This window comes from Sceloporus undulatus, chromosome 2 (assembly GCF_019175285.1).
Source record: "Sceloporus undulatus isolate JIND9_A2432 ecotype Alabama chromosome 2, SceUnd_v1.1, whole genome shotgun sequence".
NCBI classification, from domain to species: domain Eukaryota; kingdom Metazoa; phylum Chordata; class Lepidosauria; order Squamata; family Phrynosomatidae; genus Sceloporus; species Sceloporus undulatus.
In genome coordinates, this window is record NC_056523.1 from 333,957,976 (window position 1) to 333,981,018 (window position 23,043).

Here is a 23,043-nt window from a genome sequence, read left to right on the forward strand (position 1 = left end):
TTTTTTTTTTTTTTCTACTGAAGGCTGCTGTGACGCTTTTCATGATTATTTGCAGACTAAAATCTCTCGGCATAAGAGCTGATCGTTGGCATGCCAATTGTTAAGGACAGAGACTACATAGAGATGGCATCCAGTGCCCTCCGCCATTACTGCTTTAGAATGTGAATCAATTTGAGTCGGTAATAGTACTGAGGGATGTGGACAAGCTTCTTCGTAGTAGTTGAAAAAGCAACGACTCTTGCCCATCCTGGCTGGCCATCCAGGGGGCGAGAAAAAATCATGGGAGATGCTGAAAACGACATAATGAATGCATCCTCGCACAGGGAGGGCTCCTGGCTCCCCTGTCTCAAGGAGGCAGTAGTTAGAACCACTGCTTAAAAAAAGCCCTCCCTGAACCCACCTGGATAGATAGAACTACAGACCAGTCTCATTACTACCATTTTTGAGCACGGTGATGCGAGAGAGCGTCACCCAATCCACTACAAGCACTCTTGGATGAAACGGATTTTCTGGATCCATTTCAAACCGGATTTCAGGACGGGATACGGGTGGAGACTGCCATGGTCGCCTTAGTCGATGATCTCCGTCTGGGCATCGACAGGGGAAGTGTGACCCTGCTGGGTGCTCTTGGCCTCTCAGCGGCCTTCGATCCATTGACCACGGTATCCTTCTGGAACGCCTGAGAGAGTTGGGTATTGGAGGCACTGCATTGCATGTGGTTCCGATCCTACCTCTCGGGCAGGTTTCCGCATGGTGTCGCTTGGGGGACAGCTGTTCGCCAAGGAGGAGCTCACATCAGGGGTTCCCTCAAGGTGCGATCCTGTCCCCCAATGCTGTTTACATTTACATGAAGCCGCTGGGGAGCGATCATCCGAGACATGGGGTGGGGTGGCTACTAGTACGCTGTGACACCCAAATATACTTCTCTCTGTCTCGACTGAAGTAGTGACTAAGGATGGCAATCTCCTCTCGAATGCCTGTCTTGCGGCTGGTAATGGACTGGATGAGGGAAAATCGACTCAGCTGATCCCGGTAAGACGGAGGTTTCTTGCTATAGGAACCCCGAATCCCGGAATGGAGTTGTGTCAGCCAGTTCTGGATGGGGTCCACTTCCCCTGAAGGATTCTGTCCGCAGTTTGGGGGTGCTTCTTGACTCGTCGCTCCAACTTGATGACAGCTCAGGTGGATGCGACAGTCAGGAGCGCCTGCTATCAGCTTTGTCTGATACGCCAACTGTGCCCCTTCCTGGAGCCGAGGGACCTGGAAACAGTAGTACATGCACTGGTCACCTCTCAATTGGACTTCTGTAATGCGCTCTACTTGGGGCTACCCTTGTGCCAAGTTCGGAAACTTCAGTTGGTAGAAAATATGGCAGCCAGATTGATCACGGGAACTTCTAGGTATGACCATATAACACCGGTCTTGAAGTCCCTGCACTGGCTGCCTATTAGTTTCCAGGCAAAGTACAAGGTGTTGGTGATTACCTTTAAAGCCCTACATGGCTTGGGCCCAGAGTACTTGAGGGAACAACTTCTTCCCTATCGTCCATTGACCCGCACACTAAGGTCCTCTGGAAGAAATCTACTACAGCCAAAATAATCTAGGCTAACATCAGTTTCCCAGAGGGCCTTTTCTACTACTGCTCCTAAACTATGGAACGACTGCCGGAGGAGATGCGTCACATTCCCACAGCTTTTAAAAAAGCACTCAAGACGGATCTCTTCCGGCAGCCTTTCCAACTTAGTTACCCTCCCCAGATATAGAGATATTTGTCCCCTCATTTGTCTATTTCCCCCCGCCAATGTTTCTGCCTATTTTTTGGTTGTTCAATGTTTTAATGTTTTTAATGTTTTAAATGTTTTAATATTATTACTGTTTAATTCTGTTTTAGTACTGGGAATGGGGGTGGTGGTAGGTCTAGGGTTTGAGTTTTTTAACTCTATTGTAATTGATGCATTTTACTGTTGTAACCCGCCCAGATTCTTCGTGATTGGGCGGGCTAGAAAAATAAATAAAATAAATCTATTATGATTATTATAACAGCTATCAACAAAGAAAAGGAAAACATTACAATCCAATGAATTCCCAGTCCCCCAACACAGGTTCAAATCACAACAAAAAATACATGGCAATTATAACAACAGTAAAGTTAACAAAGCAAAAGACATAAAAATTAATAGAATAATTGGGTAAATGTGCTTTTCAGTGAGGCGAAGAGAAGCGTTTGCAAATACTCACCCCTCCATATTTGCGGATTTGATTATTCACGAATTTGATTAATATGTTCTCTCTAGGAATATCTAGGTCCTGCAGTGCAACTCTATGGGCAACTTTAACTAAAGGTTGCACTGAAAGACCTAGAGATTCCAAGAGAGAACACTCTGCTAGGCCATTGTAGTGCTTCCTATGGTCAGTGTCTGTTGGACATCAACCACAGAGTTGCCCTGGAGGACCTAGAGATTCCTGGAGAGGTGTTCTCTCAGGTAAAAACATGAAAACATGGTGTTTTTTGTTATTTGCGGTTTTCCATATTCATGGGGGTTTTGTGCCCCTAACCCTAGCGAATATGGAGGGACAAGTGTACTGAGTTCTTTCATGGTTTGTTTTCAACAAGTAAGCAGTAGTTATAGGATCAAAGAATCAGAGAATCCTAGAGTTGGAAGAGACTTCAAGGGCCACTCAATCCAACCCCCTTCTGCCATGCAGGAACTCTCAATCAAAGCATCCCCATTGACAGAAGGCCATCCAGCCTCTATTTAAAGACTTCCAAGGAAGGAGACGCCACCACTCTCTGAGTCACGGGGAAGCTTGAAAATCAGACCTAAATCCTAGTCCAGTCTGGCTCACCTTGGAGTTCTCCATAACGCTATCCAGACAGTTGAAGTAGGACATGTCATTGACCGCCTGGGTGGGATTCTCCAGGAGTTCTCGGACAGTCTGGAGGGCAACAGGAGAGGAAAGAGCTAGGGCAGCGTGCCACCCCCAAGACCCCACCCCCAAGACCAGGTCCAGCCCATCTGGGCGAACGGCATGGCATGTCCCCCTGTCGCTTCGCCTCACCTCCAGCTCCCTCAGGGCATTGTCGCACTCCTTCTGGCCTGGCGCTTGCTGGGTGCACATGGTGATCAGCTGGTTGATGCTGTCCGTCACAGCGCTACAAGAAGAGTGGGCAGAAAAGGTAAATGCAATAGTCAGGAGCGCCTGTTAACAACTTCAGCCAATACGCCAGCTGCACCCTTTCCTTGAACTGGGGGACATGGAAACTGTGGCACATGCGCCGGTAACCTCACGACTCAACTTCTGCAATGTGCTCTACATGGGGCTACCCTACTTCAGTTAGTTAAAAACATGGAAGCCAGGTTGGTCACTGGGAGACCTAGAAGTGACCACATAATATCCATCCTAACATAGCTTCACTGGCTGCCTGTTAGTTTCCAGGCGCAGTACAAGGTGTTGGTAATGACTTTTAAAACTCTACATAGCTTAGGTCCAACCTATCTAAGGGATCGCCGCCTTCCGTACAATCCACCCCATGCACTCAGGTCTGGGAAGAATTTATTGCAACCTATAAAGACCAGGTTAATGGCAACATCCCAGAGAACCTTTTCTTCAGATTATAGAATGGCCTGCCAAAGGAGATCCATCATATTACCAGCTTAAACAGCTTTAAAAAGGCCATAAAGATGGATCTCTTCTGGCAGGCCTTTCACTGAATAGCAAACCACCAGCTGAATTCATAACCCCACTACTTGCACCCCATCTGCCTGTCTCTGATTATTTTAACTGTATTGCTTTTAACGTTTTCTTCTGTTTAATTGATGTTTTAGGAGAGGGAGGGAATGGTTGGAATATGGGGTATGTATGTTCTTGTTTTAATTATAAGCTGCCTCGATTGTCTTTGGGGCAAAAATAAAACTTTAATTTAATTTATTAACATGAGCCCAAGTGGACAGAAGGGCTGGAGAGGCCTCCTTCAGGCAGGGAAAGCCTCCTTCCTTCACCCAGTATCCCATACAAGGCCTCAGTGCCAGATTCCTATCACCCCAAATACCTGAGTAGAGTACACTCATCCCTCTATATTTGCGGCTTTGATATTTGCGGATTTGATTATTCAGTGATTTGCTTAATATGTTCTCTTTGGGAATCTCTAGGTCTCCAGCACAACTCTGTGGTCAACTTTAACTAAAAGTTGCACTGAAAGACCTAGAGATTCCTAGAGAGAACACTCTATTAGGCAATTGTAGCTCCTCCAGCACAGTTCTATGGTTAGTGTCTGTCTGATGTTGATCACAGAGTTGCCTTGGAGGACCTAGAGATTCCTAGAGAGAACACTCCACTAGGCCTTTATAGCTCTTCCAGTGCAGTTCTATTGTCAGTGTCGATGTCGCATGTTGACCACAGAGTTGCCCTGGAGGACCTAGAGATTCCTAGAGAGGTGTCCTCTCGGGTAAAAACATGGTGTTTTTGTTATTTGCGTTTTTTCCATATTCACGAGGTGTTTGTGTCCCTAACCCTTGTGAACACGGAGGGACAAGTGTACAGTACCGGGCAGCGGCTGCCAACTGGTTCTTGAGGTTGGGCGCAGCAGGGTCGGCCGAGAGGGCCTTGGCGGCCAGCAGCAGCTTGCTGGATGACATGGAGATGCTCTTCAGGTTGGACACCACCTGGGCCTGGGCCTCCTTGGACTATGAGGGGCAGAAAGGGCCTTATGAGTACACACACACAACTTCCAATACCCTTCCGACCATCCCCACTGCCACCAATAGGCCCCAACCATAGAGACCCCATTTAAAGGCCCCACCACCACCACAAAAGAGCAGCTCTCACTGGAGACTGGCCGGCCATCTCCACGCCGGCCTGCAGAAACTCATTGAAGTCCTGGCCGAACTTGCCCGAGGCCTTGCCCAGGTCCTGGGCCGTGCCCCGTGAGGCCTGCACCAGCTCGTTGGCGGACTGGTTGAGGCCGGCTGCCGCTTGGTTCAGCTGGCTCTGAGCCTCCTGGAAGTTTTTGGCGCTCGGTGGGAACTGGTGAGCAAGATGGGAGAAGAAGAAGGTAAGAAAAGCGTGCTGGTATTCAAGGGGAGACATGTGAGTGGAAGGGGGGGGATGCTAGCTGGCCAAAAATGCAAGTCTGTGCATGCCACAAGAAGTAGAAGGAATCATAGAATTATAGAGTTGTAAGAGAAAACCCTCCATGGGAGAGCAGGAAGCAACCTCTGAGGCCTGCCAGGCAAAACCCATGACTGAGGCAGAGGGCAGACAACTTTAACCTGACGTTATTCCTCAAGGGGAGTGACCCAAACTCCACCAATCTCTTTGCAGCCTCCTGCCCCGCTTCAGCATCCCATCTCTCTTCTCCACAAGAAGGGAACTACTCACTGAATCTGCCAGGAGTCTCTTGCTGGCCTCGCCAATGGTGCGAATGGCGGCATCCACATCCCGCTGCCCAGGCAAGCAGTTCACACAACGGTTGAGGGCCTGTGAGACGGCCTTGGCCACCTGCCAGAAAAAAAACCCACAGGGCTCAGCCTCCCATTCTGGGTGGGAAGGATTGGACCCTTGCTGGGCAACCCAGCAAAGATGGACTAATGCCTGGGGGGGCATGGTCCTTCATGCAAGGGTCATCTTGGCGTGGCCCGGCAGGCAGGGTGGCGAGGAGCTGGGGCTGCCCTGAGGACCCACCTGTGCCAAGCGCTGCTGGCTCTCTGGGTCTCCTGGTTTGGCCACTGCCTTGCGGGCCTCTTCGATCAGGTTGCCGGCCTTGTCCATGACGTCACCGGCGCAGTCCAGCATGGCTGCCTGTACCAAGGGGTCATCCGTGTTCGCTGCCACGCCCCGCGCCGCCTGGCTGAGGGAGCGCAGTGCATGCGCTACGTCCCGGGCCGCGATCCCTGTGATGGCAGGAAAATGAGAAGAGGCCAGGCTGGGGCTGGAGCATCCCACCGCAGGAAAAGGATTCCCAGACGGCAAGGAGGAATATGTGTATTGGGGCAGTAGGAAGAGGAAGAAAGGGGCTGGCTGACAGTCTGAGCCCAGCTCCTGAGCTCAGCTGCCCATGACAACACTATCAATCCCCTTTGGTAACCAAAAGGTACTTGGCAAGTACTGGGGGTGGGGACAGGTACCCATATACATGTAGCGTGCCATAAGTACCTGTGTAGTTCTCGTTGCCCTGGGCCACCTCCCCCAGCAGCTGGGCAATGGCAGAGCTGACAGCTTTGGTGCTGTTTCCCAGATCCTGGGCACATTTCTCCATCTGGGGCAGAAAGGGTCGGAAAGAGGCCTGTTCAGCTCCAGTGGTTCTCCCGGAATCACGTCCCCAGTTAGCAAGGCTCCATCACCCTCCCTGAACCCCCACCGGTCCCCTCTGCTTACCAACGTCCCCCTCCCACTCGTGCCCCCTGTCCACTCACCGTCTCCCCTGGAAGGGGCTTCAGCTTGCCCTCCCGGGAGGCTGTCTTTGCTTCCTGAAGGTCTCTTTCCAGGCTCTGCACCAGGCTGAGGGCCGAATTGATCTCTAGGGGGCCACAGGCTTCCTGTGCCTGGTGCAAAATGTGTACATGTGTTGAAAGGACCCCCTTTCCCCCATGCACCCCTCTTCTAAGAAGCCTTTCCATCCACTGTGCCCACTTGATCGGACTGGCCAGGCGGACAAACGAATGCCCTTCAGGCAGCAACTGGATGGGCTTTAGCGACACAAGGGAGGGGGCAATGGGGGCCACTGGCCCTGAATGGGTCTAAACAGGGATTCCTTCTCAGGAGGAGGAGGAGGAAAAGTCTACCAACGGTCAACAGCCCTCTGGGCCCTCCAGGCCAAAGGCTGTCTTCCTGTAAGGACCCATTCATGGCTAGGGGGAGCAGAGCTAGTGGCTATTGTCCAGCATGACCAGTGGGGATGGTATGGAGGTGACCACCTGCTGGGCAAAGTGGGGACGGGCCAGGCACAGGATGCAGCAGGCTCCCCTTACCTTTTGAGCCGCAGTGCGCAGCTCGGCTAGCGCCCCAGCCAGGTTCTTGGCGCACTGGCTGAGCTGCATAGCGGACGCTTGGTCTGCAATGGTGGGCACGGTGGCCTTGGCAGCTGCCACCATCTTTCCGCCAGGCTGCAGAAAAAACAGAAAATGGAAGCAGTAAGGAAGACTCTTCCAAAAGGTGTCCCAAACTCCTGCCTGGGGTGGCACAACTTAGAAGGACATGCGCTGAAGTCACACACCACCATCACTGTGAGGTAGGAGCTCTTTTCTCAATGCCAGGGCTGCTCACCTGCAAAAAATTCTGGCTGGCGGCGATGAGGGAGAGCTGGGCGCTGGGGCTGTCTGGCTGGGCCTGGCTGCCACGCACGCCTTGCACCAGCATCGGGATCTGCTCAGCCACAACCTGGGGGAGGAAGAGACAACACCATGGAAAGGCATTCAGAGGAAGGAAGGGTGCTCCGTTTCTCCCCGGAAGGAGGAGGAGGAGATAAAAGTCAACCCACCAGCTGGATGCAGCTGGACATCAGGCATGGCCTGCCACTCCAGGCTGCTTAGACCCTTCTCTGCCCAAAACACTGAACACACAGATTATGAAGGGGCCCAGCAGCCCTCAAGGGATTGGGATCAGACAGTTGCTCCCTGGGCCCCTGGCTCCCTCTGGGCTCCACTGGCATCTGTCCTGCACTGAGCCTATGCAGAACCCCGCAGGGAAGATTTGGCAAAGAAGGGGCATGGACAGATGCATAGGCTTCAGTCAGGTTTGGGGCCAGGTGCCTACAATCCCACGGTGCATCTGCTAGCGGGAACCAAGCAGAACCTGGTCCTGGCACTGCCCCTCAGCCCAAGCAGCCCTTCCCACAGAGAACCAAATTCACAAGCTGGGGCAAAGAGTGTAAAGTGACCCTGGACTACCCCACCACCATCAAGGAAGACTGCTTTGCAGGGCTGCCCTGCCTTGCTAAAACCATCGCAGTATGCAGCAAACAGCTAAAACAGGCCTGTGATTAACCTGGCATTGCCAAGAAAAGGGAGGATAACCTCTCCCACCCCACCCCACCCCACCCCAGCTTCCCTCCCATTTTCCCATTTACTTTGCAGCTCTGCGCCAGCTGCTGATGGGCAGATGGGTTCTTGTTGGTCGTGGCGGCATGCTGGGCAGCAGCAATGGTCTGAGTGGCGGCTGCAGCGGCCAATTTGGCTGCATGCTGGGGGAAAAGAAGAGGAGGTGTCAGGCCAGTTTTGTAGGGGCCATTTCCGCTCCTGGCTCAGCCTGGCAGGGCTCTGGAAGCCAAGGGAGCAGTCTCAGGCAATGTGAACTGCCCTGGTCTCCCCCAGCCACTGACCTCCAGTCTGTGGACCAGCTTCTTCTTGATGGCATTCTGGGCCGCGGCATTGGTGGCCATCCGGAGCCCCTCAGCCGCCTCCCGCAGCCTCTGCTGCTGTTCCTCACTGTCTGGGTGGGCCGCAGCCCCCTGGCGGACATCAAGGGGGGCCGTCAGAAAATCCTCTCCTGTATCTCTATGCGCCCACTGCCTCTGCCACCGTTGCGCTGCTCCATTTTCCCATCCCACCCCCAGACTGCAGCCAGCATCAGGACCAGGGAGAAAACATCAGGTCTGCTGAGATGCCACCTTGCTGGCCCCAGCCCATACATCTGGCCAGGGGTGCCTGAGGCTCACAGGACAGGGACTCATGCACAGCCCCCAGCCGCCGCTATTACCCTGACACTCCTTCCCTCCCTCCCCCGGGACAGACCTTGGCCGCCTCCACCATCTTGGCCGTGGCATCTGCCAGAATCTTGGCCGCACTGAGCAGCTTGCGCGAGTTCTCCAGGTCCGTCTCTCCCTCAGCATCAGCCTTGATGGCGTTCACCAGGTCGGAGGTCGCCTGGGCCAAGATCCGGGCCTGACGGACCATCTCCCCTGGGGGAAGAGAGCAAATTGAGCTCAGAATAGTAGAGAAACAGAGTGGGAAGAGACCTCAAAGGCCATCCAGTCCAACCTTATACTGCCATGCAGGAATTCTCAAGTCAAAGCATCCCTGACAGATGGCCATCTAGTCTGTGTTTAAAGACCTCCAAAGGAGGAGACTCCACAAGACTCCATTGAGGGAGTGTGTTCCACTGTCTAACATCTTTTACTGTCAGGAATTTGCCCACAGAGAAACCATACTTGCCCATAGAGAAACATTGGGGAATACTTTGCCCTTTGAGAAACCATAGTTGCCCACAGAAAACATTGGGGAATATTTCTCCTTCAGGAAACCATACTTGCCCATAGAGAAGCACTGGGGAATACTTGGCCACAGAGAAACCATACTTGCCCATAGAGAAGCACTGGGGAATACTTGGCCATAGATAAATGATGGTTGCCAAAAGGGAACACTGGGGAATATTTCCCCTTAGGGAAACCATAGTTGCCTATAGAGAAACACTGGGGAATACTTAGAATCATACAGTTGGAAGAGACCGTTAGGGCCATTCATACCAACCACATTCTGCCATGCAGGAACTCACAATCAAAGCATCCCCACTGACAGATGGCCATCCAGCCTCTGCTTAAAAGACCTTCAAAGAAGGAGATCCATCAAAATCTCAGAAGGAAGCTCTATTGTAAGATAGGGCTTTCTGGGGAAGGCAAATCCCATTCTACTGTTCCAGGTTCTGCACCACGGCTGGCCCCCTCCCTGCGCCAAAGGCATCTTGCAGCTTGCCCATGTATGTATGTCTCCTGCCCTCCTGTCACCCACCAGTTCCTCACCCGCGTCCCCCATGGAGCTAAAAATGTTCTCTGTGACGTTGAGGATGGTGTCGGTGGCCTGGTCATAGCGCCCGATCGGCTGCCCGCCTGTGGCGTGCTGCTTTATGTGCTCCAGCAGGTCATTGAGGGCCTGCGTCACGGCCGTGGCAGCCACCCCCACTTGCTTCAGGAGCTGGTCATCGGTGGTGGCTGCATGGGAGGCGTCCACACAGCCTTCCACGGACTTGGCCACGAGCTTCCCAGCCTCCACCAGCTGCTCCTGGCAGACGGGAGAGCTGATGGTGGGAGCTACCACCTGTCATGGAAGAGGGAGAGAGGACAGGATCAAAATTCAAAATGATCTGAATAGACTAGAAAGCTGGGCCAAAGCTAACAAAATGAAAATCAACATGGAGAAATGTAAGGTACTGCACTTAGGGAGGAAAAGTGAAATGCATAGACACAGGATGGGGGACACCTGGCTCAATGAAAGTACGTGTGAAAGGGATCTAGGACTCCAAGTAGACCACAAAATGATCATGAGTCAATAGTGTGATACGGCAGCTAAAAAGGCCAATGCAATTTAGGCTTCATCAATAGAAGTATAGTGTCTAGATGAAGGGAAGTAATAGTGCCACTCTATTCTGCTTTGGTCAGGCCCCACCTGGAATATTGTGTCCAGTTCTGGGCAATTCAAAAAGGATGTTGAGAAATGGGAGTGTGTCCAAAGGAAGGCCACTAAAATGGTGAAGGGTCTGGAAACCACCAATCCCTCTGACCAGAGACCTAGGGAGCTGGGGATGTTAATAATAAATTATATTTTCCCGCCTCTCTCAGATGGATCGAGGCGGGATTACAACCCAATGAAATACACAAGACACAACAATAAATTACAATAAGAACTAACTATTAATTTTGTTAAAAACAGTTCTATCAAAGTCAATAGTGGAAATATTCAGATTCAAGGAAGGAAGGAACAGTATTTCTTATATGAGGTCAGGTGGGTAAGCTCGCCAGAAGAGATCCATCTTAACTGCCTTTCTAAAAGCATCGAAGGAGGTAATAAGACGGGTCTCTTCTGGGAGGCTTTTCCATAATTTTGGAGCTGCTGTGATAAAGGTTCTTTGGGAAGTTGAAACTAATCTAGTTGTTTATAATTCTAGTTGGTTCTTCCCAGTTATTCTGAGAGTGTGGAGAGGATTATGTAGGGAGAGGTGTTCTTTCAAGTAACGCAGGTCCTGGAGAAGAGATGGTTAAGGGGTGATATGAGAGCCCTGTTTAAATATTTGAAGGGATTTCATATTGAGGATGGAGCAATATTGTTTTCTGCTGCTCCAGAGAATAGGACACAATGGAGCAATGAATGCAAGCTCCAGGGAAAGAGATTCCACCAGTACATTAGGAGAAACATCCTGACAGGGCTGTTCGACAGTGGAACACACTCCCTTGAAGATTTTGATGGAATCTCCTTTCTTGGAGATCTTTAAACAGAGGCTGGATGGCCATCTGTCAATGGGGATGCTTTGATTGTGATTTCCTGCATGGCAGAATGGGGTTGGACTGGATGGCCCTTGCAGTCTCTTCCAACTCTATGATTCTATGAAATTAGCGGGGTGGCAACTACAATTCCCAGCAGAGATTGGGAGAAGGAGGAAGAGGAAGAGGAGGAGAAAGGCCTTCACAAGCATACATGCAACACACATGTACCCTTCCTAGTGGAAGGCAGACAGGGAAACCATCCCTAGGAAAGCGGTGCCACTGTGCCAGGGATCTCTGATCCCAAACAGTGGCAAAGCCGCACCCAGAAGGTATGTGTGTTCATGCCCAGCCCCGCCATGCCACGAAGGACCACGAGGAACCAACGCCACTCACCTTGGTGCAGGCCACCAGCTGGGAGGTGGAGAGGGCGCACTGGGTGGCCGCCGCAATCACCTGAGTCTGCAGCGCTGAGTCCTCTGTCTTCTGGGCTACGTTCTTCGCCTTCAGGACCAAGGCGGCGGCAGCGCTGGCCACTGCTTTGGCCAGCTGCATCAGCATGTCCTGTGGAGCAGGGAAGGAAGGAAGGACAGTGACAAGGGCAGTGGTAGCAGCAGCGGTAGTAGTGGCAGCACTCATGAGAACCCGCTCCATCCCAGGGGGAACCCAATCTTGCCTCCCTGCCACACTCTCACACACACAAAGGCACCCACCCTGGTTGGGTGATAGCCACTTGGCCACCCCTTCCAAGCTCCCTCGACTCACACACACATGAAGACGCACATTGTCCAGTTGGTGCTGCCACAACACCCCATAACTCTCAAGCCACCAACACCCCCTACATCATCAACAACACGCCCTCTTCTGCCCCTAGGAAGGCTTCACCCCACCATCACCAAGTCTCTGGCCTCAATCACAGGCCCAGAGTGCCATGCGCCAAGCCCAACACCAAGAGCCCACAGGTCCAGAGCCCATGCGGCCGGAAAAGGCGAGGAGAGGGGTGTGGTCAGTCAGTCTGCGGGGACATTTGCCTGCTTTGGTGGCGATGTGGAACACAACAGGACCTCTGAAGCAGAACTAAGAAGTTATACTCATTCCTCCATACTGTATTTGCGGCTTTGATATTTGTGGAGTTGATTAACATGTTCTCTCTAAGATATCTAGGTCCTCCACTGTAACTCTATGGTCAACTTTAACTAAAAGTTGCACTGAAAGACCTAGAGATTCTTCGAGGGAATACTCAACTAGGCATCCAATGCAGTTCGACATTCAGTGTCTTTCGGACGTTGACCACAGAGTTGCACTGGAGGACCTAGAGATTCCTATAGAGGCATTTGTAGCTCCTCCAGTGCAGTTGTATGGTCAGTGTCTGTTGGACGTTAACCACAGTTGCCCTGGAGGACCTAGAAAGGTGTCAGTTCAGGTAAAAACGTGGTGTTTTTATTATATGCAGTTTTTCCATATTTACAGGGGTCTGGTGCCCCTAACCCTAGCGAATATGGAGGAACAAGTGTACTTTACTGGATGAGAAGTGAGAGGGATGCTGGCAGTTATCATCCAAAAAAGCAACTGTTCCAAGTTATACTCTGGAATTGGGGGAGCGAAGTTAGAGATGTGGCGGTCTGTCTACACAAAAGTTTCCCAAAAGGATCTTGCATCAGGTGGCATGGAGTCCTACAAGCAAGCTCCCTTGAGAGGTCCCCCACCAGAGCCTGGTAAATGTCCACTTTGTTGCTAGTCTTTGGCCATTGCTGCCAGAGGTGAGAGAAGGGACATCCCTGGACTGGCTGTACCCCAGGGACTGAGCCCTTTCGAAGATGGCATCCTCTGAGAGCCTCCAAACTGGGCAAGACAGAGCCGGCACATCAGAGGGAGCCCAACCCAAGAGAAGAAAGCACAGCCCAGCGAGCCATTGATTTGAGGCCAGGTGGAGAGCCACAGGGCCCTTTACCGTCTTTGGGTCAGGAGTGGACAGAGTCTGAAGGCGCCGGTTCTCCACCATCTGCACGTGAATCCGCAACACAAGAGTGGTTATGGGGCCCAGGTCCCTCTTCCGCCCATGCCCACCTCCGTCCCATACAATCCCACGATGGCGAATGCCTTGGTCAGCAACAGTGCTTAGGGTCCCAGGAGGGTCCCTGCCCATCCAGCATCAGCCCCTCACCCGACAGCCATGGCTCACCTGGAAATGGGGGTCCGTGTCACTCTCCCCGATCTGCTGGAGCAACTCCCCACTAGTCTGCCCCACTGCCCCCGCTGCTTGCAGCAGGTTCTGCCGAGGCTGGAAGGAAGAGAGAGGGGTATTAGGGATGGAGGAAAAGACCCTTCGCTTGGACGTATACACACACATGCACTTCAGGGTGTGATCTGTGCAACTACCCTACTTTGCAGGTGGGATTTTGCAGGGGTCCCAGCACCACCTTCCCTTGGCATTCCCTCTCTCTGCCTGCACCTTTCCCAGCTGTTCTTCTTCTCCCTTTGGCCACCCCCCAAAAAGCTGACCAGAGCCACATGATGGAGCTGACCAGCTCCTGGCACAGCTCAAGGCTACTGGCTAATGGCTAAGGGGCATGTGTTGGGGGGAAGCGCTTTGCCCATTGTTCTCATCCTTGGACTCAGAACCAAACAGGCCCACATCCCTGGAGGAGGATGAGGAGGAAGGGACCGAACAAATAGTCCAAGTAGACCACAAGTTGAACATGAGCCAACAGTGCGATGCAGCAGCTAAAAAGGCCAATGCTATTTTAGGCTGCATCAATAGTAGTATAGTGTCTAGATCAAAGGAAGTAATAGTCCCACTCTATTCTGCTTTGTCAGGCTTCATTTGGAATATTGTTTTTGAATTTTGGATTCCAGAACTAGGATGTTGAAAACCTGAAGCATGTCCAGAGGAGGGCCACCAAAATAGTGAAGGGTCTGGAAACCATGAAGCCCTATGAGGAGAGAGTTTGGGAGCTGGGGATGTTTAGTCTGGAGAAGAGAAGGTTAAGAGGTGATGTGATAGCCCTGTTTAAATATTTGAAGGGATGTCATACTGAGGAAAGAGCAAACTTATTTCCTGCTGCTTGAGAGGATAGGACACAATGGAGCAATGGATTCAAGCTACAGGGAAAGAGATTCCAGCTCAACATTAGGAGGAACTTCTTGACAGTAAGAGCTGTTTGACAGTGGAACCGACTCCTTCCTCTGAGATTTTGGTTGAGTCTCCTTCCTTGGAGGTCTTTAAGCAGAGGCTGGATGGCCATCAGTCAATGGGGATGCTCTGATTGTGATTTCCTGCATGGCAGAATGGGGTTGGACTGGATGGCCCTTGGGGTCTCTTCCAACTCTATATGATTCTATGATTCCCAAATCCTCCCACTGGCCAAACAGTTGGCCCAGCACTGGACAAGGGAGAGGTCTGCTTGGGCCTAATGCAGCGTAGCTCTCCTTCCGTCTCTGAGGCAAAGGCTCTGGGACAGCAAAGGGGCTGCATCCACCATGGGAGCATCATGGCTGCACAGGGCGTCCGAAGGGGACAGAGGCCATGTGGGGATGGGGTCGGGTGGGGTCAGCCCTACATTTCCACAAAGGTCAGAGCTTGAGATTAAGGAAATGCATCTTTTTTTCTAGGCTGCTCCAACAGAGGAGACCCCAGCCCAGTCCCCAGCCCACAATTTCTAGACCAGACCTGCACCACTTGGAAGTAGGCAAGGGCCAAAAATTAAAATAGGTTAAAGTTCTTCAGGTCGCAAATAGGTTTTTAGCGACTTGCTTTCCAAGTAAAGGTATAATGAATGGTTAAACTATTTTGCAAATAAACTAGATTATAAAAAAGGAATTTTAATTAATATAATAATATTAATAAATAATGCTTATTATGATTTTTAGTTATCATGAAATCACATTAACATTTTAAAAAATTACTTTGCTATGCGGTACAAGTTTGAATACATTTTAAAGGTTCTTTTACTGTTTCCAGCATTTACTTAATGAGATGTATTACAGTTCTTGTCAGCAATCAGTTTATCGTACACCAAAATCATGTTTGAAATGTGACTGTTTCTCATATGAGCGCATGGGACATTTCCCCTTAAAGTGCAGATAGTAGAAAATTAAAGTAGACTCCTATAACTAGCTTTTTAAATTATGCATATGCTCGAGCCCCACTGAATATAATGGGGCTTGGGCATGGCGATGCGCGTGCCATTTACTGCATTGCTGCATGGCTTAAGCGTAAGCTGAAAGCCGCATATAATGCACCTGCATATGCCGCGGGCGCAATGTAGACGGCCTCTGCCAGCAAAGTTCCTTTTACAAGGGTTTTTAAATGCTTGCTTAGCTTCTTTTTCTCCTTCTTTGTCGTCCATTTAGCTGGGCATTATTTTTTAGCAGCATTGGCATTGGAAGGATGGATGGTGAAGAAGAGCTTGGGAGTAAGGCTAGACTGTGGAGGAGGCTTGTGAACCTTACTTGAGACGTTGGCTGGCCATTATTATTATTATTGTTGTTGTTGTTGTTTTGTTGTTGTTGTTGTTAAGTTTATTTATATAGCGCTGTAAATTTACACAGCACTGTACATGCAATCTTTTAATTAGACGGTTCCCTGCCCTCAGGCTTACAATCTAAGAAGACATGACACACAAGGGGAAGGGCGTTGAGGATGGAGCCAGATGCTTTCTGGGAAGGGTTCAGTTCCTTTGGGGAGGCCTTAGCTACCACACATCTCACAGGAACTTGTGCCACCTCCTCCTGGGCCGCTGGAAATTGCTAGGTGGGCCATGTGCAGCCTCCAGGCCTTATTATTATTATTATTATTATTTATATAGTGCCATAGGCTTTACATGGCGCTTTACAAAAGAGAAAAACAATCCAAAATAAAAAAAGCCTGCCAACAGCGCAATCTAAAGCCACAAACAAGATTATAAAGTTAATAAAATATTATTATAACAAGGTTAAAACAATACTATAAAATTATAAATTAATACAAATAATATGGACAAAAAATCAAAATGAAAGTTGGAACGCTTCCCTGAATGGCATAGTCTTTACTTTAGACTTAAAGTAGTCTAGAGAGGTGGTGGTCTGTGAATTCATGGGACAAAGACTCCAAAAACAGAGGGCAGCCTGGGAGAAAGAACGGAGGAAATCCTTGGCTGAATCAGCAGCCCCGAATCACTAGAGCGCAGAGAGCGAACAGGAAGATAAGGGGAAACAAGTGCTGACAAATAGGTGGCCGCCAAACCATGAAGGGCTTTGCAAGTTAGTAATAACAACTTATAACGGATTCTGAACGGGATCGGGAGCCAGTGAAGGGATGACAATATTGGAGTGACATGTTCATAATGGCAGGCGGAAAAAATGATCCTAGCAGCAGTGTGTTGTACTGAAATCAAGGGGGCAGGATGGGAAAGAGGAAGCCCAGTTAGCCATATGTTGTGCAGGCCTGCTCTAGACTGACATCTGCCCCAGAAGGCATTCAGAGTCATGCTACTTAACATTGTCCCTGTCCCTCTCCACTTCCCGAAATCAAGCTGACCCTCTGCCTGCTGCAAACGGGCAGGATATGGACAATGGAGGAGCTCCAGCACCCCAACCCTTCTTCACGTCCATCCCAAAATCCAGAGGAACCCCACAGCCCTTAAAATATCTATATGGAAGGCCGCTTTGTGGGTCACTCTGGGATTGAGCTGCCCGCCTGTCCTGCCTCATATCCCCCAGCCTCCCCACATCCGCCTCCCCTCCATCACTGCCTCTCACCTCAGCACTGGAAGGCTGGGCTGTTTTCAGGAGCTCCGAGACGGCTCCAGCCAGGTTCTTGGCCGCCTGCAGGAGCTGCCGCCCGTTGCCCCCCTCGTCCTCCATCAGGGCGGCCAGCAGCTTGACCCCCTTTGACATTTCGGTCAGGTTGGAGGAGATGGTTGTCACCGCGCAGCCGACAGCCGTGTAATCAGTCTCCGCGGGGTCCCCAGCAGTCAAGTTCACCACGGAGGCTGTCCCGGCCGTGATGGCGTCCACTTGGGAGTGGATCTCGTGCTTGGACTCATCCATTTTGTTCTTGCGCCAGGCCTTGGAGGCCTGAAAGGAGTTTGAGGAAGAAGAGGAGAAACTCAGTGGAGGAGGAAAAATGGCATTCAGGGTCCCCCTGGGTACACCCCAGGAGCCAATCCTACCACCAGACATGCTCCCATGCCGTACTCACCGCATCCTGTCCCAGTGGGGGTAGCGTCTCAAAGTCATCCAGGTTGGACTGGGCTGCATGCACAGCCTGCATGCTGGAGTTGATGGTGCCAGTCAGGGCCTGCTGTGCCGACGTCTGTGGGGCAAGGAGGAGGCGGATGAACCATAGAATCATACAATCATAGAGTTGGAAGAGACCACAAGGGCCATCTGATCCAAACCTGCCATGCAGGAACTCTCAATCAAAGCAACCCCATTGACATACGGCCATTGAGCCTCTGTTTAAAGACCTCCAAGGAAGGCGACTCCATTATACTCTATTGAGGGAGCATGTTCCACTGTCGAACAGCCCTTACTCTCAAGGAGTTCCTCCTAATGTTGAGCTGAAATCATTTTTCCTGGAGCTTGTATCCATTGCTCCATTGTGTCCTATTCTCTGGAGCAGCAGAAAACAAACTTGCTCCCTCCTCAATATAAAATCCCTGCAACTATTTAAACAGTGCTATCATATCACCTCTTAAGCCTCTCTTCTCCAGGCTAAACATACACAGCTTCCTGACCCTTCACCATTTTTACTCTTTTGGACACGCTCCAGTTTCTCAACATCCTTTTTAAACTGTGGTGTCCACAACTGGACACAGCATTATTCCAGGTGGGGCCTGACCAAAGCAGAATACAGTGGCACTATTTCTTCCCTTGATCTAGACACTATACATCTAGAGATGCAGCCTAAAACTGCATTGGCCTTTTTAGCTGCTGCATCGCACTGTTGACTCATGTTCAACTTGTGGTCTACTTGGACTCCTAGATCCCTTTTGCATGTATAAGTCTCTCGTTCAGCCAGGTGTCCCCCATAATCCTATATCTGTGCATTTCATTTTTCCGCCTTATGTGCAGTGCCTTACATTTCTCCGTGCTGAATTTCATTTTGTTAGCTTTGCCCCAGCTTTCTAGTCTATTCAGGTTATTTTGAATTTTGATCCTGTCCTCTGGAGTATTAGCTACTCCTCCTAGTTTGGTAACATTTGCAGATTTGATAACTATGCCCCCAATTCTAGACCCATTTCAAACTGGCTTCAGGACAGGCTTTGGAGTTGACACTGCCATGGTTGCCTTGACCGACGATCTGTGTCTGAGCATCGACAGGGGCAGTGTGACCCTCTTGGTGCTCCTAGACCTCTCAGTGGCTTTCGACACGATAGATCACGGCATCCTCTTGGATCACCTGAAGGGGTTAGGTATCGGAGGCACTGCACTGCAGTGGTTCCGGTCCTTCCTCTCGGGCAGGTCCCAGAGGGTGATGCTCGGGGACAGCTGCTCCAGTAAAAGGGAACTCACCTGTGGGGTTCCACAGAGTGCTATACTATTCCCAATGTTATTTAACATCTATATGAAGCTGCTGGGTGAGATTATTCGGCGTTATGGAGCTGGGTGTTATCAGTAGGCTGATGACACCCAGATCTATTTCTCCGTGTCTCATTCGTCGGCCTCGAATTCTAATGGCATCTCCTCTCTCAGTGAATGTCTCCAAGCAGTTATGGGCTGGATGAAGGAAAACAGATTGAAACTGAATACGGACAAGACAGAGGTGCTCACGGTAGCGGCCCCGAAACCAAGAATTAGGTTGCAACCTCCAGTCCTGGATGGGGTCACACTCTCTTCTAGTGACTGTGTTTGCAGTCTGGGGGGTGCTCCTTGACTCGTCGCTCCTGATGACAAATCAGGTGAATGCGACGGTCAGGAGCGCCTGTTATCAGCTTCGGCTGATATGCCAGCTGCGCCCTTTTCTGGAAGTAAGGGATCTTGAGACTGTTGTACACGCGCTGGTAACCTCACGTCTAGATTTCTGTAATGCACTCTACATGGAGCTACCCTTGTGCTTGATTCGGAAACTGCAATTAGTGCAGAATATGGCAACCAGAGTAGTGTCAGGAACATCTAGGAGGGACCATATTATTCCGGTATTAAAGTCCCTCCACTGGCTGCCTATTAGTTTCTGGGCCCAGTACAAGGTGTTGATTATCACCTTTAAAGCCCTAAATGGCTTGGGTCCAAACTATCTCAGGGACCGCCTCCTCCCATATAATCCTCCCCGCACACTCCGCTCCTCTGGGAGGAATTTGCTGCAGCCTAAAAGAGCTAGGCTTTCGGCTGCCTCCCAGAGGGCTTTTTCTGTTGTCGCCCCCAGACTATGGAAGGACCTGCCGGACGAGATCCGTCAGTTGACATCTTTAGGCAGCTTTAAAAAGGCTGTCAAGATGGATCTCTTCCGGCAGGCCTTTCCGGGATAGATACCCCCGGCCTCAGGAACTCTCTCTCTCCTCCCTGGAAATGCCACCGTGTTTTGTTTTGTTTGTTTTGGCTTGTTTTTGTCTTGATGTGTACGTGTTAATGTTGTTTAATTTGTTGGTTTAATTATAAGTGATTTAATAATTTTTTAAGGGGGGGAGGGAATTTTGATGTATAATGTATTGTATTTTTTGCTTTAGCTGCCCCCATTGACCTCAAAGGGGCGGGATTTAAATAAATTTATTTTCTTATTTTTAATTCTGTCATCCAAGTCATTGATAAAGATGTTGAATAGCACTGGGCCCAGGACAGAACCCTGTGGCACAGACTGGGCATAGGGAGTGGGGAAAAGAGGCTGTGAGGGGCTGACAACAGGTGCACCTGAAGGGGGAACGAAGATGACTTCGGGGTACAGGCACTGGGGGTGTGTTGGGAAAGGGAAGGAGGATGTAGAGTCTGGTTCTGCACCTGTACCCAGAGGCCACAATCAGAGGAGGCCACAGGAGATGGGTCAGAGCCCCAGAAGTCCTGGGTGAAAAGGGTGGCAACAGATGGAGTGGGGGGCTCTAGGACTCCAAAGAAGACAAGTAGGAGTAGTGGGGAAGAGCTAGACATCTACACAGTTACACACCCCTTCCTTGCGTCATGCTCACACACCTACCACCTAGCATGATTGGGCTTCTTACCAGAGGGGGCATGTGCCCACGGTGCATCTGGCCACTTGTGACTTGTTGCTGGGCCTGGGGCATTGTGCCCATCTGGAAGTTCTCAGGGCCCCCGGTTCCTGGGCGGATGATGGCCGGGAGGGCCACTGACCCATGCTCAGCCTTGTTCATCTGGTTGAATTGCTGTTGCAGGACTGTTGACCTGCAAGGCAAGTGGCAGAGATGGGGTGAAAGGGGAAATTGGAGGAGCCCTGCCACTGCTTCTGGCCCTCCCTGAAGACCAAGTGTTTCTCCATCCCCAAAGGTCAGCCATGTTGCCCGCTGACCTTCACCCCTGTGCTCCTCGGCATGCTAGGATGCCCCCCAATGGTGCCTTACTTTTTTGGGGAGACAGAGTCCTCTAGCATAGTGGATTCCTCGTCGCCCTCCAGGCCAAAGTGATCTTTGCTCTTTTTCTGAAGACAAAGAAAGAACCAGGCAGGCCACCAGTCCATTAACCCACTGTGGGACAAGACCTCCAATCCACGTGGCCACGAGGTTTCTGCCAGCTCAGCAGAGAGACCCCAGAATAGCAGGTTCCACACTATATTCCCCCCCCCCCCCAACAGAATGCCAGAAATTCCCAGTTCATTTGCTGTACTGGTAGTGATGGTGGTGATGGGAGCCCTCCCACAGGGGCTGCTTTTCTCATGAGGATTTTCACTATGGAGTAAAGGCTGCCACATGCCCTGCCAGTGGTCACAACAGACATTTCCCTCCATTTTGAATGGACCTATTTGGCCAGAATATAAATAAATGGCCCACGGGTGGGCCGTCCTTGCTCTCCAGGGCCTGAGTGTTAGAGTCAAAGGAGGCAGAAAGGGCCACGCTGGACCAAGGCGGCCAGAGGCAGAAAGGCAACGAGGCTAATCCTTCTGGCCATCCCTACGTCGTTCCCTCCCCACCCAGTATCCTTCAGAGGTGGCTTGGACCTTTGACCCACGGTTGCCTGGTGGCTCCCCACCACTCCCAGGTGGATCTGCCCCTCTGACCCCATATCTCTGCAAGAACCTCACCTTCTTCAGGATGATGTCAATGTAGCCGGCAATCAACTGGGCGATCTGCTCCCCTTCGGTGGTCTGCACCGAGTAGTAGCCATCCTGGTAGTCCCCAAAATCCTGCCGCAGCAAAGCAGAAGCAGCAGATTGGCACATGGGAGGAGGCAAGGGACAGCAGGGGCGGTGTGACATGGCAGGAACCCCACAAGAGGTCACAGTGACTAACCAAGAGACACCTTGCTCCCCTCTTAAGTCCCTAAGACAGTGGTCCTCAGCCTTCCTAATGTCGCAACCCTATAATACAGTTCCTCATGTTTTGGTGACCCCAACCATGTCTCAGTTCTTAAGACCATTGGAAATATGTGTTTTCCGATGGTATTAGGTGACCCCGGGAAAGGGTTGCAACCCACAGGTTAAGAACTGCTGTCCTAAGAGAGGAAAGCCACCACCAATTCTTATTGAGAGTGAGGAGCCAAACGGGGCTCGAGGTGTGGGGAGGAAGAGGTGGAGGGCACCAGGAGGAAAAGAAGAACCAGAAAAGGTGGAAAGGTAGGTGGGCAGGCAGACAGGTGGGCACATGGGACTGACCAGGGTGAAGCTCTTGGGCGAAGCGGCCCAGCGCTTGATGTTGGTGAGGCTCCACTCCTGAATGACCTCCTTGGTCTTCTCGTCCACCCGCATGACGCATTCCTTGGTGATGCCCAGAAGCCGCGGGACCAGCTTGTTCTTGCCTTTCATTTTCTCCTGCAGGTAGAACAGGGGGAAAGTTACAGGCCACATCATGGGATAGGACTGGACCATGCTCTGGGCCAAAGACCCAGCCAGTCTCCAGCAAGCCAGTGTCTGCCCTACCTCACACACCCATAGGCAAAAACACAAGCGGGGTAGCTTTGACATCATCCTGGCCAAGTGGGGCATCCCTGTGCCTTACCTTGACCAAAAAGAAGGAGACCCCGTATGTCTTGAGGGAGCGGGCAAGCTTCACATAACGAACCTTGGCCTCTATCTCACTCATGTTGCCGCAGTTCTTGTGAGCCTAAGAGGAGATGGGAGACAAAAAGTCCATGAGCCCCAAAGCGATGAGGGTCTCCCCTCTTCAGCCCCCCACCCCAAGGCTTTCTGGCCCTGTTGTAGTGCGGGCAGAACTAGGCCACATTTCTAACAGTTGGAAATGCGAAATAAAGTAGGTACTTTTTACCATTTATGGAGAGGTAGAAAATTAGCAAAAAAATATTGGCAAAAGATTTATTTTCAAATGGAAGAAATTCTACAAACGCTGCTACATGGGACCTAAATTGTTTTTGTTAGCTATTGTTACAAAGAAGTACGTGGAAAAAATTTTTTGGAAAGTTTATTATTTTATATGAGTACAGCAGGAAGAATTGTACATGCATCTAACTGCAAAAACAAAAAAAGGTCCATCGACTAGAATTTGGTTAATGAAATTATATGACCTTATGGAAATGGATAAGTTAACGTATTTAATTAAAGGGAAAATCTTGGATGACTTTAAATCAGAGTGGAGACATCTATTATCTTATATGCAACATGACGGGGGTAGTAATTTTGTAATAGGATTTGGTTAAGGAATTGATTGACTAGGTATAAACTACATCAATTATATTGTATGATTAGTAATCATATATAGTTATATGAGGTGCCAAAATAGACAAGGGAGTTTATTTTATCTCCACAAATGAGGAAT

General features: G+C 50.5%; 1 protein-coding gene across 1 annotated transcript in view; it reads right to left on the bottom strand.

The window, feature by feature from the left end:
* The window catches only part of TLN1 (talin 1), a 47,845-nt gene that overhangs the window by 19,023 nt on the left and 5,779 nt on the right, over window positions 1-23,043 (bottom strand). Inside the window, exons 9-32 of the mRNA XM_042447872.1 lie at window positions 22,270-22,374; window positions 21,927-22,082; window positions 21,357-21,458; window positions 20,680-20,756; window positions 20,323-20,503; window positions 17,370-17,483; window positions 16,928-17,245; window positions 13,371-13,469; window positions 13,140-13,190; window positions 11,585-11,752; window positions 9,734-10,028; window positions 8,730-8,896; window positions 8,318-8,446; window positions 8,066-8,179; window positions 7,264-7,377; window positions 6,969-7,103; window positions 6,414-6,542; window positions 6,154-6,256; window positions 5,683-5,891; window positions 5,380-5,499; window positions 4,828-5,025; window positions 4,546-4,685; window positions 3,061-3,154; window positions 2,848-2,937 (exon numbers count right to left, since the gene is read on the bottom strand). Coding sequence (XP_042303806.1) covers window positions 2,848-2,937; window positions 3,061-3,154; window positions 4,546-4,685; window positions 4,828-5,025; window positions 5,380-5,499; window positions 5,683-5,891; window positions 6,154-6,256; window positions 6,414-6,542; window positions 6,969-7,103; window positions 7,264-7,377; window positions 8,066-8,179; window positions 8,318-8,446; window positions 8,730-8,896; window positions 9,734-10,028; window positions 11,585-11,752; window positions 13,140-13,190; window positions 13,371-13,469; window positions 16,928-17,245; window positions 17,370-17,483; window positions 20,323-20,503; window positions 20,680-20,756; window positions 21,357-21,458; window positions 21,927-22,082; window positions 22,270-22,374 — 3,408 coding nt within the window. The remainder of the gene's footprint in view (window positions 1-2,847; window positions 2,938-3,060; window positions 3,155-4,545; window positions 4,686-4,827; window positions 5,026-5,379; window positions 5,500-5,682; window positions 5,892-6,153; window positions 6,257-6,413; window positions 6,543-6,968; window positions 7,104-7,263; window positions 7,378-8,065; window positions 8,180-8,317; window positions 8,447-8,729; window positions 8,897-9,733; window positions 10,029-11,584; window positions 11,753-13,139; window positions 13,191-13,370; window positions 13,470-16,927; window positions 17,246-17,369; window positions 17,484-20,322; window positions 20,504-20,679; window positions 20,757-21,356; window positions 21,459-21,926; window positions 22,083-22,269; window positions 22,375-23,043) is intronic.